Genomic DNA, 13,299 nt, shown 5'->3' on the forward strand with positions numbered 1-13,299 from the left:
ATTGCCCCAAACTTAGTGCCCGTTGTGATTTCTTTGGACCAGCAATTCTGGAAGTACTTGGCTGTGCAATTCTGGCTGGAGGCAGGTGGAGGGGTGGAGGGAGTAGGGAGGTAGGCGGGGGTGAGAATGGGGCAGTGAAGGATGGGGTAGTGGAATGCTGGCTGGGGATGCGTCTTCATGTCATTTCAGGGCACATCCTAGGGTTAGCTTGGGCTTCCTTGCAGCATGGTGGCCTCAGGGTAGTGAGTCCATTTACACAACAGCTCAGGGCCACTGCATACATGTTTTAGACAGTAAATTGGAGGCTGAAAAACATCATAACATCACTTTTGCCTTACTCAATGACTATCCTGTTACTAAGGTTGGGCCAAAATTAAAGGGGGGGTCATAGGCCCCCACCTCTGTTATTTTCAGACAGGGTCTCCCTCTGTTGCCCAGGCTGGAGTGCAGGGGCGTGATCATAGCTAACTGCAGCCTTGACCTCCCAGGCTCAAGCAATCCTCCTGCTTCAGCCTCCCAAGTAGCTGGGACATGGGCATGCACCATCACACCTGGATAATTAAAAACTTTTTTTTTTTTTTCTGAGACGGAGTCTCGCTCTGTTATCCCGGCTGGAGTGGAGTGGGGCGATCTTGGCTCACTGCAACCTCTGCCTCCTGGGTTCAAGCAATTCTCCTGCCTCAGCCTCCTGAGTAGCTGGGATTACAGGTGCCCAACACCACACCTGGCTAATGTTTTGTATTTTAGTAGAGACAGGATCTCACCATGTTGTCCAGGCTGGTCTCAAACTCCTCAGCTCAGGCAACCCGCCTGCCTTGGCCTCCCAAAGTGCTAGGATTACAGGCATGAGCGACCCTGCCCAGCCTAAAAACTTTTTTTTTTAAGGGTTGGGATCTTGCTTGGCTGCCCAGGCTGGTCTTGAACTCGTAGCCTCAAGCAATCCTCCCACCTTGGCCTCCCAAAGTTCTAGGATTACAGGCGTGAGCCACCATGCCTGGCTGACCCTCACCTATTTTTTTGTTGTTCTTTGAGACAGGGTCTATCTCCATCTCCTCGGCTGGAGTGCAATGGCTTGATCATGGCTCACTCCAGCCTCAACCTCCTGGGCTCAAGCAATGCTACCAGTTCAGCCTCCCGAGTGGCTAAGACTACAGGTGTGCACCACCGCACCCTGCTAATTTTTGTATTTTTTGTAGAGATGAGGTCTTGCTATGTTGCCCAGGCTAGTTTCAAACTCCTGGCCTCAGTCAATCCTCCCACCTTGGCCTCCCAAAGTGCTGCGATTACAGGCGTGAGCCACCACCTCTGGCCAGCTCCCACCTGTTGTTGATCAACGGAGCATCAAAGAATTTGCAGCCTCCAGAAGGAGGTCATTTCCTGCCTCTGAGTCTCAGCTTCCACATCTATGAAATAAAGTTAATGATCCTTCACTCCAGCGTTGTCGTGAAGGCTAAATTAAGTTGTATTTGGAAAAATATCTGGGACACAGTAGGTGTGTTTCTCACACCCAGAGTCAGAATGTTTAGCAGGTTAGTAGATGCCTCCAGAGCATGAAGGGCTCTTCCTGACCCTAAGTGTGAGGAATGCTTTGGGTTAAAAGATTGTACTTTTCTGGGTTCAGGGGAAAGGTGGAGGGCTCAATGAGGTGGCTCACACCAGCAATTCCAATGCTTTGGGAGGCCAAGGTGGGAGGATCACTTGAGCCCAGGAATTTGAGAGCAGCTTAAACAACATAGTAAGACCTTGTTTCTACACACACACACACACACACACACACAAACACATGCCAGGCGTGGTGGCATGTGCCTGTAGTTCCAGCTACTTGGGAGGCTGAGGTGGGTGGATTGCTTGAGGGAAGGAGTTTGAGACAAGCCTGGTCAACATAGTGACACCCCATCATCCCCCAAAATAATTTTTCTTTGTTTTAAGGCAGAGCCTCACTCTATTGCCCAGGCTGGAGTGCAGTGGTGTGATCTCACCTCCTTGCAACCTCTGCCTCCCGGGTTGAAGCGATTCTTGTGTCTCAGCCTCCTGAGTAGCTGGGATTACAGGTGTGCACCACCATGCCTGGCTAACTTTTGTATTTTTAGCGGAGATGGGGTTTTGCCATGTTGGTCAGGCTGGTCTTGAACTCCTGGCCTCAAGTGATCCGTCTGCCTTGGCCTCCCAAAGTGCTGGGATAACAGGCGTGAGCCACTGTGCCTAGCCACAATAAATCATTTTGTAAAGGTTAAATTTAACCTCATTTAAGTAATACAGATAAGTCTCATTGAATAATTGAAGCCAGATTGTGAGGTAAAGTCTATTATTATGTGCATTTTAATTCTTAGCATTAATTTTTAGCATTTAATTACAGCCTCATAAGTACAAATAAAAACAGGACTTGCTATTGTTGCCACCTATTTTCTTTAAAGGTGATAAGCAGCATCTTATTTGTGTTAACACAAGTCATCCACATAACAAATATAGATAAGAAAAGTGGCCAGGTGTGGTGGCTCATGCCTCTGCTGGGACAGGGAACAGAGGGATGCGGAGACGCTGAAGACGCTTTTGGACAATGGTCTCCGGTTAGGACAGTGGCAGGAGATACCATTCACTCAGGGTCTCCAGGACAAGAGATCAGCCTGGCAGTTACATGTGTTTCTTTTCAAACTGGTTGCCAGGTTGGGCTGACCGATGACATCAGAGATTCCGACCTTCCTGATTGGAAGGACCGGACTCTGTGGGCACCTGGAAGTTCAGTTGGTTAACAGCATCTTCTCAGAGCTGATCTCCACTCCTGACTTCTCCCAGCCTCGAGAATTGATAACGCACTTTTCGGGATCCTACCAGTGCCCACGAGAAGGCCACGGACAGAACAGAGACTAGTTTCCGTTGAGAGGGGACAGATTATGGGAAACATCATGACCTGGTATCTAGCGCACCCCCAGGATGAGCAGAGCCCCCAGCGGAGCACCTCGGGGTATCCCCTCCAGGAGGTGGTGGATGATAAAGTGTCGGGACCATCAGGTGAGGGGACTGGAGGAAGAAGAGGTGGGATAGGATTGACTAAGACGAAGGAAGGGCGCCAGGCACAGTGGCTCACGCCCGTAACCCCAACCCTTTGGGAGGCCGAGGCGGGCCGATCACCTGAGGTCAGGAGTTCAAGACCAGCCTGGCCAATATGGTGAAAACCCATCTCTACTAAAACTACAAAAATTAGCCAGGCGGCAGTGGTGCGCACCTGTAATCCCAGCTAATCGGAGGTTAAGACAGGAGAATCGCTTGAGCCTGGAAGAGGTTGCAGTGAGCCGAGATCATGCTACTGCACTCCAGTCTGGGTGAGAGAGAGAGAGACGCTGTGTCAAAAAAAAAAAAAAAAAAAAAAAAAAAAAAAAAAAAAAAGAAGGGTGAGAGGTCAGGAAGGAGAACCTGAGGAGGGCGTGTGGGAAGAATGGAGAAACTCAGGCTGGGTGCAGTGGCTCACACCTGTAATCCCAGCACTTTTGGAAGCCAAGGCAGGCAGATCACTTGAGGCCAGGAGTTTGAGACCAGCCTGGCCAACATGGTGAAACCCCGTCTCTACTAAAAGTACAAAATTGAGCTGGGCATTATGGCAGGCACCTGTAATTCCAGCTACCTGAGAGGCTGAGGCAGGAGAATAACTGGAATCCGTGAGATGGATGTTGCGGTGAGCTGAGATTGCACCACTACACACTAGCCTGGGAGACAAAGCAAGATTCTATCTTGAAACAAAAAAAAAAAAAAAAAAAAAGGAGGGACTGAGAGAGCCAGGGACCAGGGAAGGACATGAGGCAGTGTTCTGAGGACTCAAAGACGGAAGAATGGGGAGGGGAAGGAGCAGCATGTGGGGTTGAGCAGAGGAGAAAGTCAGAAAGATGGCTTGGAGAAGGCAGCAGTCTGCGAGGCTGGGGAGGATGGATAGTGGTTTGGGGTTTGGGGTCGGGGTCTAAGGTGATCAGTTGCAGAAGCGTTACACGGTGGCCTGGTTTCTTTACTCAGGCCCTGGGGTAGATCACAGCCCCCCAGGTAGGTCCCTTTGCCGGAAAAGGAAGAAGGAGTGGTCGGACGAATCTGAGGAGTCATCAGAGGAGCCACAGAAGGAACTCAAGCGACAGCGAGTGTTGCTCGTGCTCCCTGAGCACCACGAGGCCTTCAACAGGCTGCTCGGTAGGACACCCCAGAGAGCACCTCCAATCCTGTTCTTCCTAAAAAGAGGAAACTTCCAATAACCACACTTTTCCAATGGGAAAAATATGCCCCCACTACTGGGTGAGCTCTCCATGCGGGAGGACTCTGAAGTGATCACTCATGAGGGACACTTAGGAGACAATAGAGGATTAGGTTAGACTTGATAAAGGTCGGCGCTTGGGATAAGAAAGCTTGGTTTCGGGCCAGGCGCGGTGGCTCCCACCTGAGATCCCAGCACGTTGGGAGGCTGAGGCAAGAGGATTGCTTGAACTCAGGGCTTTGAGGCTGCAGTGAGCTATGACTGCCCCACTGCACTCCAGCCTGGGTGACAGAGCAAAACTCTGTGTCAAAAGAAAAACCAAGGCTGGGCACGGTAGCTCATGCCTGTAGTCCCAGCTACTCGGGAGGCCAAGACAGGAGAATCGCTTAAACCCGGGAGGCAGAGGTTGCAGTGAGCCAACATCACGCCACTGCATTCCAGCCTGGCCCACAGGGCAAGACTGTGTCTCAAAATAAATTAATAAAAAAAAAAAAAAATCAATAAACAAAAGAAAGTGGTTTCAGCTGTGCCCTCTGAAACTTAATGTCTCTTACTGACTTTTCTAAATCTAAGTGTCTCCATCCATAGTGGGGGATACCAAGGCCATGGTCACCTCCTGATGTGACTGTCTCATGAGGAAATGATGGGAATTCCTTTATGACTCTGCAGTGGTCCCTCCGTGGCTGCTGGAGGGGGTCCTGGCTGATTCCCAGCTCTACATCCTGTAGATTCTCACACCCAGGGCCTCCTTCGGCCTCTTCTCGGGATTCTCAGAGCAGGAGCCTCTCTCCCTTGCCCGGTGAAACTCATTCTCCCCTCTCCCATCCACCTCACCCATGGCCACAATCCTGAGACTTCCCCCCGGGAGGCACACTTCTCCTCGCTGCCCTGCTGCTCCCACGGAAACCGTCCTGCTTCTCACACTGACGTCTGCTCTCTAATCACAGAGGATCCTGTCATTAAAAGATTCCTGGCCTGGGACAAAGATCTGAGGGTGTCAGACAAGGTAAGGTTCTCCATGTAACTGTGTTCCTGTTCCAATGCACGGCCAGGGGGAGGGCGCAGTTTCCAAACCCACAGTTCTCCCTCCACCACCTCCCACCAGATGCTCCTACAGTTTTTTTTTTTTTTTTTTTTTTTTTTTTTTTTGTGAGACAGAGTCCTGCTCTGTTGCCCAGGCTGGAGGGCAGTGTCTCGATCTTGACTCACTGCAGCCGATGCCTCCCGAGTTCAAGCGATTCTCCTGCCTCAGCCTCCAAGCAGCTGGGATTACAGACGTGAACCACCACGCCTGGCTAATTTTTGTGTTTTTAGTAGAGACGGGGTTTTGCCATGTTGGACAGGTTGGTCCCGAACACCTGACCTCAGGTGATCCACCTGCCTTGGCCTCCCAAAGTGCTGAGATTACAGACGTCAGCCACTGTGCCCGAGCAGCTCCCACGGTCTTGAGTCTCGGCATCCACACATTTCTTTTTCTGAAACAGAGTCCAGCTCTGCTCCCCAAGATGGAGTACAGTGGCATGATCATAGCTCACTCTAATTCTTGGGCTCAAGCAATCCTCTTTCCTTAGCCTCCTGAGGAGCTGGGACTAGGCACATGCCACCATGCTCAAGTAATTTTTGAAATATTCTTAGAAACAGGGTCTCGCTGTGTTGCCCAGGTTGTTCTCAAACTGTTGGGCTCACGTGATTCTCCTGTCTCCACCTCTCAAAGTACTGGGGTGACAGGCTTGAGCCGCCACTCCTGGCTATTTTTATGATTTGTCAGCATCTCCCTCAGGACTCTGCTGGTCTCTTGCAGAGTGAATGAGCGGCCCCTGCCTCTCCTACAGGTCGTTTGGGATCTGAGCCCTTGGCCACAGTCTGGCGGCAGCCCTGAAGCTCCTGACCCCTCTACTCTCAGCTCTTTGGGACAGTTCTCTGCCTGGCACATAAAAGACCCTCCTGACACCAGCCGACCTAGATACACCCCCTCCAGAGATCCCATCGGAGCCCACCATCCTGGAAGCATCACCAAAAACCCTTCCTCTGGCTTCTCGGATTTGCATCCGACCTTCGAATATCCCTCCACCCCGCAATTTCCACATGAGCACAGTCACCCCAACACTGAGGTCCCTTCTCTGATGGGCAACCCCTCCCCAGACCCCCATTCCACTATCTCCACAATCTTCCTCTCCCAAGATGTGACCTCTCCTTCTCTGTGTTCTTTTCTCTCCATCAGTACCTCCTGGCTATGGTCATAGCGTATTTTAGGCGGGCCGGCCTCCGCTCCTGGCAGTACCAACGCATTCATTTCTTCCTGGCTCTGTGAGTGGTTTGCTACCTCCTATCCGTCAATATCTAATGCCCTGGGACAGCCGGGGAAGTGGGATTCCAGCCTTTCATTTATTCTTTCACCTATTTGTCCTCTTTACTCTGTGTATAAAAAAGACAGGATTATAGCATCTTAGACTGTTGTTTCTAAAAAGAAACTCAGGCTGCGCGTAGTGGCTTACGCCAGTAATCCCGGCACTTTGGGAGGCCGAGGCAAGCGGATCACCTGAGGTCAGGAGTTCGAGACCAACCTGGTCAACGTGGGAAAACCCCATCTCTATTAAAAATAGAAAAATTAGCCGGGCGTGGTGGTGTGCACCTGTAATCCCAGCTACTCGGGAGGCTGAGGCAAGAGAACCCCTTGAACCCAGGAGGTGGAGGTTGCAGTAAGCTAAGGTTAAGCCACTGTACTCCAGCCTGGGTGACAGAGCAAGACTTTTCTGAAAAAAAAAAAAAAAAAAAAAAAGAGCCAAAAAAAACCCAAATTCCAGTGCCAGTGTACTGGAATAAAAGAGTAAAAGAATAAAAGAGTCCGGGAGCAGTGGCCATGCCTGTAATCCCAACACTTTGGGAAGCCAAGGCGGGTGGGTCACAAGGTCAGGAGAGCGAGATGATCCTGGCTAACACGGTGAAACCCCGTCTCTACTTAAAAAAAAAAAAAAAAAAATTAGCCAGGCGTGGTGGCGGGCGCCTGTAGTCCCAGCTACTCGGGAGGCTGAGGCAGGAGAATGGCGTGAATCTGGGAGGCGGAGCTTGCAGTGAGCAAGATCCCACCACTGTACTCCAGCCTGGGTGACAGAACAAGACTCCATCTCAAAAAAAAAAAAAAAAAAAAAAGAATAAGACAAAAGGAACTATAAACCGCTCCTAAGGGGAGAAGAAAAGGAGCAGAGGAATGGACATGACACTTCTCCCAGCAAGTAGATGTTTCTGGTTCTCTCTCTGTCCTTCCCACATCAACCACAAACGCCATCAACCTCCTCCGGGTTCCCGTGACAGAGGTCACAGTTCAGTTCCCCCTCGCATCACTCGAATCCACTGTCAAATGCTCCCTGCTGGGGTCTCCTGGAGTCTCTCCCCAAGCCAGGGGGCTTCCTAGGGCAGCCTGAGCAGCTTTCCAAAGCATGACAACCTCACTGCCCAGCTGAACAACTTCATTAGCTGATGTCTTTCTCTACCGAGGCCAGGGTCCACAGTGCCAATTCCGCCCTCTCTAAAATCCCTACAAGCACACTGGCTCGCCATCTTGGTGTTTCACGGTTTGGCTTCACTGCTCCTCCAAATGCCCTCCACTCGACTTTGCATTTGTGTTTTCTGTCTGCGTGTCCCACACACATGTGGTTCTGAAGGGAAGGACCCATTCCTTGAACTCCGTTCACCCCACAGCCTCTGTGATGCCTTTCCTCGTCTTCCAACTTCTGCATGCCCGTAGCTCTCTAGTTACATCCTGGACACTGGGATTAGGTCATCTGCCCTGATTACTCCCAGTCCCATTAGACTAGATGCCTGTAGAAGGCAGGGTCCTGGCAAAATATCAATGTATCCAATTTCTTTTATTTTTTTGAGACAGACTTGCCCTGTCCCCCAAGCTGGAGTGCAGTGGTGAGATCATAGCTCACTGCAGCCTCCATATCCTGGGCTCAAGCGATCCTCCCACCTCAGCCTCTTGATTAGCTCCAACTACAGGGCTGTGCCACCACACCTGGACAGTTTGTTTGTTTATTTATTTATTGAGACAGAGTCTTGCTCTGCCTCTCAGGCTGGAATGGAGTGGCCCAATCTCGACTCACTGCAACCTCCGCCTCCTGGGTTCACACAATTCTTATGCTTCAGCCTCTTGAGTAGATAGGAATAATGCATATGCTACCACACCAGGATGATTTTTGTATTTTTAGTAGAGATGGGATTTCTCCATGTTGACCAGCTCGTCTCCAACTCCTGGTCTCAAGCGATCCACCAGCTTCAGCCTTCTAAAGTGCTGGCATTACAGGCAGGAGCCACCACGTCTAGCATATTTCTTAGATTTGTAATAGAGACGAGGGTCTTGCTGTGTTGCCCAGGCCCATCTCAAACTCCTGGCCTCAAGTGATCCTCCTGCTTTGGCCTCCCAATGTGCTGGGATTCCAGGCATAAGCCACCACTCTTTGTCACCAGTTGGGTTTTTGTCTCCATCCTGAAGGAGTGGGAGACGCCCTTGATCAGGTCTCTGTCCAGCAGAGCCCTCCTGAGGAAGGCGTGGCTCTCTGCAGGGTGGGTGCCAGTCCTGAGCTAGGGACGGTCCCCTGCCCTCCTCTCTGGGAAGCTGACCTCAGCCGGAGGTCTCTCCTGGTGGTGCCCCTGAGCAGTAACCTGATTTCTGTCCCCAGCTACCTGGCCAATGACATGGAGGAGGACGACGAGGCCCCCAAACAAAACATCTTCTACTTCCTGTATGGGAAGACCCGCTGTCACATACCCTCGTTCCATACGCGTCGGTTCCAGTTATTCTGTTCCATGCGCTGGAGGGCCAGGGAGATCCGCTCTCAGATAGCCTTGTTCCACAAGCTTCGGTTCCAGTTCTTCTGTTCCATGCGCTGCAGGGCTTGGGTTTCCCCGGAGGAGTTGGAGGAGGTGGGTGGGGCCTGGGGAGGTGGAGGGGGTGGGGAGGAATCGGGTGGGCTGGAGGCTGGATGAGGGGAGGGAGGGGTATCCTGGGGAGTCCCTGTCTTCTCAAAGGGTGTTTGTTTTTCCAGATCCAGGCTTATGACCCACAGCACTGGGTGTGGGCGCGAGATCGCGCTCGCCTTTCCTAGAGCTCCAGGGACCGTGGAGGCCTGAGGTCATCGGCCTGAGAGAAGGTACATCTGCATCCTCCGGGGTAAAGGCAGAATACTGGGGTCTATTTTGGAAATCCGAGGAACCCAATTGCTTGATCCGGCTTCAAGCCTGGGCAACGTGGCGAGATCCCCTCTCCACAAAAATACGAAAATCAGCCAGGCGATGTGGGAGGCATCTCTACTCCCAACTACTCAGGAGGCTGAGGTGGGAGGATCGCTGGAGCCTGGGAGGTCAGGGCCGCAGGGAGCCCTGATCCTGCCACTACACCCCAGCCCGGGCGACAGAGTGAGACCCTGACTCAAAAATAATCATAAATATTGAGTTCGGGGAGGTTCATTATGATTGACGCACCTGAGGTACCAATTTGGGTCGAGGGTTCAGTGAAGCTTTGGTTTACATCTTGCGCAGATAACCACATTGAGCACAGAGCATGAGACTTCATCATGAGGAGGGAGGATTAGGATTAGACTTCTGGACTCGTGGTTCGCGATGTTGTCACATTAGAAACAGATCTAGCATGGTTACAAGTTTAGATCTTAAGTGACACGAAAGGCCCCAGCTGTGATGAAGTCCAAAGCCACATCCTCTGAGGGTACCCTACTCCCTGGGCAGACCCACCCAAAGTCCTTGCTATGAAGCAGATCACTGGGGCTGACCTTGGGTGTATTAAATGAGTTTTGGAGTCATGGTCACCAAAGTGTGAGTATCACAGTTGAACACGATGGTTCAGAAGCAGGGTATAGAATGAAAGGCAGGAGATAAAATTGCATTTCTCAATTGCTCTGAACTCTAGTTAGACTTGACATGGGACGTGAATAAGCTTCCTGTCTAGAGAGCTGCCTCCTTGAAGTGTCACATCGTCTCTCTCACTTCCAGAATACTGGGCCCAGGGGAGATGCGGATTTTCAGCAGGAACTTTATACCAATGCTAATGGCAGACACCAGGAAGGAGGAGAGGAGCCATGTGTGCAGATCATCTAGAAGAACCTGGACCGTTCTTGATGGAGCTGAATACAGTGATCACGTTGTCCTCCTAGGAGCAGGGGTGGGGGTGGGGGGTGGGGTACTTCTAGGAGTCCTTGGAGAAAAGTAAGAAACCAGGAGTGTTTCCAGTTCCACCCTTTCCTGCGGCACCACCTCCCTTTTTATATTGCTGAATTCCAACCTCCCTGGGGCAGAACCTGGAGCTCCTGTTTCTTATCGACTTGGTTGCCACAGTCCAGGAGCATTTGAAGGCACAGTGCAGGGGCTCAGATTGCACAGAATTTTTTGTGAAATATCAGTGCCATAGACTGTTATCGGGTAGCTTCATGCACACTATGCATTTTATTGGTTTGTTTGGAAAATGTTGGCCATTGAATTATTAATAGGTTTATTTCAAATAGTTTGGAAATTGTTGTACTTTTGAAATGCTGTTCCTGTAGTTTTTTGATGAGAGGTATAGCTGTTATATATACGTAAAGATAATTTTCTTTTCATTTTTAAGTGAGAATTCTTTTAATCCTAAATCTTTTATTATCTTTAAATTTTTTTCTGTATTATTATATGTTCTCCTGAAGCGAGCACTCTTTTTATCTATGATACTTCCATAATAATCTCTTCTATTTATAGCTATTGGTAGTTCCCCTAAATTCTGGGGATAGCAATTTTTATTTGCTGTTTAGCTTTGTGACTGAATTGTGAGAATTCAGTTGTGATTTTTAACATGTCTCAGATATACATACTAACATGTCTAATATATGCTATCTATTTTGTTGGTTTATTTTGAAAAAGATGGGGAAAGAATTATTTAAATATTATTTTATTTAAATATTAAATGTATTATTAAATATGTTTATTTAAATATTATTATTTTAAATATTATTTTAAATATTTTGGAAATACTGGTATTTTTGAATAGACGCTGTTTCTATAAAGTTGTGTGATGGATGTTATAACTGTTATATACACATAAATATAATTTTGTTTTTCTTTTTAAGAGAGGATTCTTTTTATAGTAAATGTTTTACCTTTCAATCTTTGTATCTATTATTACACGTGCTGCTGAAGGGAGCATGGTTTTTATCTATGATACTTAGTTAACATACATATTACATTTATAGCTATGTAGTAGTTCCCCTAAATTCTTGTAAAAATAAATTTTATTTGATATTTAGTGTATGTTTGAAATGTGAGAATTCAGATGTAATGTTTTACCTTGTATTGGCATGTTTGTATGTTACTTTAAAGAGGATGTGTGTTCTAAAGGAGGGCATGAGCTGTGTGTTTTCAAGAGAACAATGCAGTGCGACTCTTGGGGAAACATAATAAAGTTGAACTTTTCTCACCTTCACAGTGAGTTTGATCATATTGGTCTGGATTATTTGCTGTCAAGTGACATTTTTCCTTAATGGGGTTGTGGTTATTTGAACATATTTAATAGCTCTGGAAGATAATCCTGTGTTGTTTTTTATGTAGAAAAAAACATAAGGCTGGGTGCAGTGCTCACACCTACAATCCCAGCAGTTTTGGAGGTCATGGTGGGAGGATCACTTGAGGCCAGTAGTTTGAGGCCAGCCTCAGCAACATAGCATGCACATCTATTTTTAATTTTTATTTTTTAAAGAAAAACAATAGAAGAGAAGGCTGATCCCAAGCTACAGGGTTTTGTTTGTTTGTTTGTGTGTTTGTTTTGGAGACAGAGTCTCGCTCTGTCTCCCAGGCTGGAGTGCAGTGGCACAACCTCAGCTCTGTGTAACTTTCACCTCCGGTTCAAGCGAATTCTCCTGCCTCAGCCTCCCAAGTAGCTGGGACTACAGGCACCTGCCTGTACGTCCGACTAACTTTTGTAAAAATAGTAGAGACAAGGTTTCACCATGTTGGCCAGGCTGGTCTCAAACTCCTGACTTCAAGTGATCCACCCACCTTCACCACTTGGGTTCAAGTAACTCTCCTGCCTCAGCCTCCCAAGTAGCTGAGACTACAGGTATGCGCCGCTTTACCTGGATAATTTTTGTATTTTTAGGAGAGATGGAGTTTCACTATGTTGGCCAGGCTGGTCGTAAACTCTTGACCTCCCCCCAAAGTGCTGGGATTACAGGCATGATTCACCATGCCTGGCCATGACTTCTGTCTTAACCATGGTTCTCCCAAGAAACAGAACCAATAGGATAGATACAGATAGTATGATCCAATGTTTGTGTCCAAATGTTTGTATCCCCCTAAAATTCATAGGTTGGACTATTCCCAAAGCAATATTAAGAAGTGAGCAATATTAAGAAGGTAATTAGTTCACGAGGGTGGAGTCCCCATGAATGGGATTAGTGCCCTTATAAAAGAGGCCCGGGGTAGCTTCTCCCCTTCCACTGTAGCAGGACGAGCTGTGGACAAAATCCCTCAGACACCAGGTTACAGAAGGAAGTGGCTTTATTTGGCTGGGAGCTTCGGCAGTCTCAAGTCTCAAGATCCGAGTTCCCAGAAGAAAGAGTTCCTGGCCCTTTTAAGGGCTTACAACTCTAAGGAGTTCCACGTGAAAGGGTCATGATAGATTGAGAGCACATGTGGTTAGAGTAGGCGGTTGATCTTTTAACCTCAGGCCTGGTCATCAGTGGCACTGGCTGGTCTTGCCACTGACTTCATTCCTGTTGTTTTTCAGCTTTTACTTCCTCCTTCTCTTCAGAGACAGGAGACAGAGAAATGGCCTCTCTCCTCAGTACCACATAAGGCTGCAGCAAGAAGGTGCCATCAGTGAAGCAGAGAGTGAGCCCTTATCAGATACCAGATCCGCCAGCACCTTGATCTTGGATTTCCCAGCCTCTGGAACCATAAGCAAGAAATTTCTGTCATTTATAAATTACCCAGTCTATGATATTTTTGCTATAACAGCATGAATAGAAAAAGATAATAGATAGATATTTATTTATAGATATTTCATATATTTCATAAAAATTTCATATAAT

The 13,299-nt window shown here is 48.4% G+C and overlaps 1 protein-coding gene across 1 annotated transcript; it reads left to right on the forward strand.

Annotated features, from left to right (window-relative positions):
* The first annotated feature begins 2,676 nt into the window (after positions 1 to 2,676).
* LOC100595491 (speedy protein E2B) lies at positions 2,677 to 9,616 on the forward strand. Its single transcript, XM_030795605.1, is given in 8 exon segments — positions 2,677 to 2,741; positions 2,833 to 2,875; positions 2,877 to 3,009; positions 4,003 to 4,170; positions 5,179 to 5,237; positions 6,453 to 6,538; positions 8,911 to 9,154; positions 9,277 to 9,616. Coding segments are annotated over 8 exon segments (858 nt in total). The 3' UTR covers positions 9,337 to 9,616.
* Positions 9,617 to 13,299: the final 3,683 nt, after the last annotated feature.

The sequence above is a fragment of the Nomascus leucogenys genome, chromosome 17 (assembly GCF_006542625.1).
Source record: "Nomascus leucogenys isolate Asia chromosome 17, Asia_NLE_v1, whole genome shotgun sequence".
NCBI classification, from domain to species: domain Eukaryota; kingdom Metazoa; phylum Chordata; class Mammalia; order Primates; family Hylobatidae; genus Nomascus; species Nomascus leucogenys.